The following is a 6,611-nucleotide window of genomic DNA, read 5'->3' as shown; positions in this document are numbered from 1 at the left end:
AAATTTTTTTTTTTACACTTGGACCCAAAATACTAAAATTCTTTTCAAATAAGCCCTTTAGCAAAACTTTCTTAATTTTATAAAAATCCCCAATTAAAATTTGTTGACGCGGTTCTTCGCCAACAGGTAATTAAGAGAAGAAGAGAAAGAGATTAGTGCTGAAAGTAGAACCGTCACAGATATGAAATCTTAGAGGATGAACTTGGTGACTCAAGACACGTTTTTAAGTGGTTCAAGGGTTAAAATCCTTCTACTCCACTAGTCAATATTATTGATCTATTCTGGGTATTTGGTTACAGAGTATATATCTCTCCAGAGACTATTTTTTCCAACCCTTATCAACTCCCAGGGTCTCCATATTTATAGGAGAAGGCACCTGGAAGTTGGTAAGGAGGTCATCCCGTGACCTTCTTATTTGTCATATCAACTCTGTGACATTCATGATTAATTCCTAAACCTGTCACATAAGTATGGTCAAATCGATAGGTAAGGAGATAATGGGCCGCACGGCCCAGCCCAGCCGTGGGTGTCTGAATACGCACGTTCCTGCTGCGTGTCCGAAAAGTCAGGGAGATATCGGACACGTGATGTCAGATATAGGCACGTTTATCTTGCGTGTGTTGACTTTACAAAGGGTCAGAGATCCATGAGCAGCTCGTACCACGAACTTCTCCCCTGACCCGACCTTCGGCCTTCAGACTCCTTCCCCCAGTCTTGGGCAACCTTGGCGAGTCCTTGAGGATACCTCGAGCTAATAGAGTACGACCTCGAAAACAGGAGCTCCGGCCTGGGGAAATTTACGGACTAACCATGATTAGTACGAGGCTCGACCTGCTAATCAGCCCGTGGGAAAACCAGGGCGTACAAAATTATATGACATTTGGGTCCAATACTTGACTACTCAAGTTTCTCTCTCTTTAATCTCATTAAAAACATAAAATGATATTTTAAACACTATTTTTCCATCACTATTTCTTAAATTTATAAATTTTTACATTTTATGTATTGAAACTCTAATTTATAATAAAAATGTATTATGAAAATATTGGATATTACAAGCTGAATGGGTGGAATTATGTTTTTATAATTATATTTATTAAAATGATATTTATTGTATATAATTGTGTAAAATAGTACATGTGATATTATTTTAGTAAATTTTTTATTTTTGTTGTATGTAAGTAAAAATTGCCCTAAATAGTTTCTGAATCACATATACATGGCTCTTTTGACTCAGTATCTTGAATTATAAGTGATTATTTTAGTTCTTGTTTTTGGATCAGTTTGATTTAAATGGAATAATACTCATATCCATTAGAGTTTTTTTTTCATATAAGAATCATAAGTTCATCTCAAAATTAATTAATAATTATGATAAACATTCCACACACCTTTATACATTTATATATCTAATTTTTTATTTCGACAACAAATATCACTTTATGATTTTCTTACTTTACTTCTGTAATTATAAGCTCCGTTAAATACACGTAAGACTAATTAAGATGTCACATGTCCCTTTAATATTAGTCCCTATTATAATTTAAAAAAAAAATCTTATTAATTGATTTAAAAAAATAAAAAAATAAATTAAAAATATATATTTTAAATAATAAAAAAAAACAAAATAAAAAAATCTAACTCGAAAAAAAACCATCTCAATTTTTTTTAAAACTTTTTTTCATCTAACCCGCAAAGCCAAAATCGAAAGGCCAAAAATCCAGATTTACACTAAATCAAACAAAACCCAAGCGGTGACTCCGGCGAGTCCTTCTCCAACACAGGCAGCGACGAACCACCACAACCCAGCTCTTTGAAAACACCGCACTCCGAGCTGCTGATGCCGTCGACTCTCTCAGATCTAGTCCACCTATGACAAGGAAAAGGAAGGAAAAGAAGGAGGATGAAAGAAGGAGCTTGGCGTTGGCGTCCATGGGGTCGGCGTCCATGGAAGGCTGAGAGAAAGAGTGGGTGAGAGTGGAAGAGAGGAAGGAGAGAGAGAGGTTGAGAGTGGAAGACGATGAAGGAGAGAGAGAAAAAAATTAATTAATAATTTTTTTTAATAAAATATGACTTTGACCAAAGTATGCTGAAACATGGCATTCGAATTATCTCAATAAGCATTTAACGGACTTGGTGGTGTAAAATGTAACGTTCAGCATTTTTTCTATGGAAAAAAAGATTGAGTCTATAAAACTGAAAATATTATGTATTTATATGGCAAATACCTTTTCTACAGAGGGAGCAATTATTAAATTTATACCAATATTAGCTGGGACTTGTAGGGTACTATATCTAATACAAATGTAGAGTTTAAATACATGAGAATTTAATGATAAAATTATATATTTTTTAATAAAATCCTCTATGCTATATACATGAAGCACTGCTACTGGAGGTAGACTTATAAATAGTAGTATAACCCTTTTATTTCTTTCAAAATACAAGACAATTTTTTTAATGATTAGAAATAACTCTGCAAAACTATAATTTCAAATAATTAATTCATAGAATTAACAAGTAAAAGTACATCACGTAATGCATGTAATGCAAGAGCAGTAGCACACACACTACTTAAAAAAAATGTTTACGGTCGTAATTTTTAGAGTATCAAGAACTGCAGTATTTACCGTCGCAGAAAAACTTAATTATCAAGCAATTAATTAACTCTAAATATATTATTACGTACGTAATGCTTGTTTTTTCATTTATTATTAGCTTGGCGTCCATTAATTAACTCTAAATATATATATATATAATTAAAATTGATACGTACGTAATGATGGAGGAAGTAATAGTTTGCATTGTACATGCTCATACATATAGCTTAGAATTATATATATCTTATTCATGATCGACTTTACACGCAATACAATAGAAAGCGTTTATTCTAACATGAAAAGACATATATATTGTCATTATTTTACTAGGCATACGTAATACCCTTATGACTTCCTCACAGTACTCACATTAGATATATATTCTCCAATCCTTGTAGTACTGCACATTCTTCAAGCTTCTAAAAAATTAGGAAAAAGAGTTAGAATAGTTTAAACTACAAGATCCATGTACTAATAAATATAATATTCTATTTTAAAATTAACTGTGATTAGTAGAGTAATTCATGTTCATTCGTATACCTTTAATTGCAGTCGCTGTCACTGTCGCTACCACTGCTGTCCCCGCTACGGTTGCAGTCACGGCGCTTGTTCATCATCCTGTGACTCCTGTCTTTCTTCTTGCCGTAGTGATCGGCCTTCTTCTCATGGCAACCACCAACACCCATCATACCGTGCGAACCGTATGATTGGTGCTCGGCATAGCCGTGGTGGTTCTGGCCATGAGCTGCATGGCTCATGCTGCTGTGAGCATGAGACATCATTCCCATGCCGTGAGAAGGTGCGGGGCCCATGCCGTAAGACTGGCCCGGGGCTGGCTTAGCCATGGGCTGACCGTACTGGCCAGTCATCATGTGGTGGCCATAGCCTTGGCCGTAGGTGGAGTTCATGTTTGGCTTGGCCACGGTATGGTCAGGGTAGCAACTCTGACCGAGGGAAGCGTTGTGGGTCTGGCCAAGGCCAGCCATTGAATGGCCGGAGTAGTACGATCCAGTACTGTTAGGCTTGCTGTGGCCGTAACAGTTGTCGAGGCATTTTTCCTGGCAGTTCTCACTGGCTGGCTTGTAGCAGTGCATTGAGGCCATGGTGATCGAATGAGAAAGATAAAAGAAGGGTTTTTAGTATAAGTTTTCTTTGAGCTGTTGATTTTGCTTGGTGGTGGAATTGGTTTACGATTGTGAGCCCTTTATATAGGGATGGATTTGCATGGAAGTAGCAATTATTTTTATTTGGGCTTACTTATTATTCTTTTGCAAAAATAAAATATAAAATAAATATTATTCGTTCATTTGAATTATGTAAACTTTGAATCTACTTTTTCAATATAGTGACAAAAGGTTTGCCATATAAAGAAGGGTCATCTATTAAACACTTTTCATCCCAAATTATTCCAATATTTTTGTTTACACATTTATATGAATTTGTTGTATGGTCCATTCCGAAAGTATATGTGAAAATATGAAGGAAAAAAGATTAATATTGAGATTTATTATTATATTATTATTATGTCTAAGTGATTAAATTCTGTTGGAACTTTTTGTTAAAAGTTAAAAGTGAATTGTTAAAAATAGAAAAAATATATTTGTGTGTGATATGGGAAAAATCTCACATGAATTTGGAGCACTCCTCTAAGAGTGTATATAAGATGCAAATGTCATGCATTAGGGTGTGCCCCAAGAGGTATCCAATTTTGTGCGAATGGGTAATGACTCACACACTTGACCACCACACATGCGCACTGCCGTCCGAGTTGAGCTGACATGTGGTGTGGTACTTTATTTTTTTTGTTATTTAATAAAATAAATATTTTTTATTTATTAATTAATTTTAAAATGATTTATTAGGAAGCCGTAAACGTGATTCGTTTTAACTGCATATGACCACACGACATTTCCTCCCACGATTGAATAAACGTTTTCTTACTGTTTTATCGTGATCGATTTCTCTACATAAGTTATATTAGAATAACAAGAGAATATATCTTTTTTACGTAAAATATTCTCTTTTAAAATAATCGAATTTTCTCTTAATTTTGGAGGGTATACGAGAGCGAAGCCTTTCAGTAGAATGGCCTATTTCGAAAGTATATGTGAAAAAAATAAAGGAAAAAAGGATTAATATTGAGATTTATTATTATATTATTATGTCTAAGTGATTAAGTAGCTTCTGTTCATTTTTTATTGGTAATTAACTCAAATTCTCAAGCCTCATAATAATAATCAATTTTAGTCTGTCAACCAAATGGTTTAGTCATCGTGATTTGAAAAGGGAATATATATATAGATAATTCTTAAGAAGAAAAAAAATTATATATATGGATGATGTATCGAATAACTTTATTTTCCTCTAGTAGTGGTGGAATCAAACTGAGGCCTCTAATAATTTCTTAAGAATTAATAATAACAGGAGAAAGAACACAAAAATTGTGTCGATCGATCTACGATGAGAGTTTAATGCTTTTAATTGTACACGATATGAAACGAGCGTTTATAAGTTGTTTCTAAGTGGATCGTACTTATTTTTTTACAAAGGATACTATACATATACATATATATATATATATATATATAGGAATATATACATATATAGGAAATTTTTATCGTGTACGGGTTTCAAAGAGAGTCCTAATCCGTAAATAATATTTCACGCAATTTTTTTGATGACAGTTGCAAATATTCAAAAAATTCTTAATAATTTATAGTGCCGAAAACTAATTTAAACTTAAAAAATAGAAAATAGCATATTTGAACTTAGTTTTCGGCATTATAAATTATTAAGAATTTTTTGAAAACTTGTTTTAAATAACTATAATATAGACGATCATAACAAAAATCGCACCAAAAATGATTCTCGATAGTAAATACAAAAGAACCCACCACCAGAGAATACTCCTCTCTCTCTCTCTATATATATATATATATATATCATATCACTCTCTGAATCTGCTTTCACAGTATTCTTTTTCCATTATATATTTCATTTGTTTATTTAAAATATTGTAATAAGATAGCGTAAGCGACATATAGAATAATAAGAGGATGAGAGAAAGTATAGACTAATCAAGTCTTGATCAGAACCAAATGAGAAAACAGACTAATAAGTAATGAAGTTTGGTAGTAGTGAAAAGCTATCGGTATTGTTGAGCATTAATCTGAACTTGAACTTGTATAGATATTTATAGATTTACAAACGAAGCTTTTAGAAACTTGATGAGGAATACAAAGTTAAAAATAACAAATAATACTAACTCTCATGCAGTAGAAATACATATTAATTAACTTTGATAATAATCCTTTACTTTCTATTTCTGCTTGCTCTGAGCTCTCTATTCCCTTATATCTCAAAGAAAGAAAGAAGAAGAAAAAGAAGTGTCTCTACCTTTGTCTCTTGTTCCATGGATTTTGTTTTTTGTAATCCTCATCTAATCTTTTCTGCTCTTCTTCTCAACTTTAAGCTGAAAAAACAAAAAATATTATGAGCAAATTTATATATATTTAAAATATATAGTATTAAAATAGTAATGTTTTCTAATATAGGTCATAGAGATACTAGGGGTGTTCTTTGAACGTTTTGGGCGGGTTGGGTGGATTTTTGACAAACTCAAACTTATAATCAGCACCTCATATAGTATTTGACACTTTAAAATGTCAAATAGCAACACTCATATCGTCACGATAGAAATCGGTGGTAGAGATTCGTGGAAAAATTAGTATTTACATATGCTTAGGTCAAAATTCGTGTGCATTCCCACTTACTTGAATAGAGAATGATAAGTGATCAAGTGACGTGGCTGATGGCATATCATCCTATCCTATGTGGCAGCTAAGAGGGCTTGCCATGTAAGGATGACATGTGAAACGTCATAATAAAGCCAAATGTCACGATTTGGTATATGTGGTACTTTCCATTGGCACATGAGTAAATTTCCCATTGAGCTACATGAGCTGATAGGTTATCATCAGCATATTATAGAGATGGAGTTGAACATTTCTT

The 6,611-nt window shown here is 33.0% G+C and overlaps 1 protein-coding gene across 1 annotated transcript; it reads right to left on the bottom strand.

Moving 5' to 3' along the window:
- Positions 1-2,823: 2,823 nt before the first annotated feature.
- LOC133778578 (uncharacterized) lies at positions 2,824-3,789 on the bottom strand. The gene is made up of 2 exons (XM_062218552.1): positions 3,141-3,789; positions 2,824-3,019 (listed from the first exon to the last, which is right to left on the bottom strand). Exon 1 carries the CDS (start codon positions 3,701-3,703, stop codon positions 3,143-3,145), a length of 561 nt encoding a protein of 186 aa, XP_062074536.1. The 5' UTR covers positions 3,704-3,789; the 3' UTR covers positions 2,824-3,019; positions 3,141-3,142.
- Positions 3,790-6,611: the final 2,822 nt, after the last annotated feature.

This window comes from Humulus lupulus, chromosome 5, assembly GCF_963169125.1.
Source record: "Humulus lupulus chromosome 5, drHumLupu1.1, whole genome shotgun sequence".
Taxonomy (NCBI): domain Eukaryota; kingdom Viridiplantae; phylum Streptophyta; class Magnoliopsida; order Rosales; family Cannabaceae; genus Humulus; species Humulus lupulus.
This window is presented reverse-complemented; position numbering and strand designations above follow the sequence as displayed.

Coding starts and splice junctions, on each gene's coding strand:
- LOC133778578 (XM_062218552.1), bottom strand. CDS start 3,703: ATGGCCTCAATGCACTGCTACAAGCCAGCCAGTGAGAACTGCCAGGAA.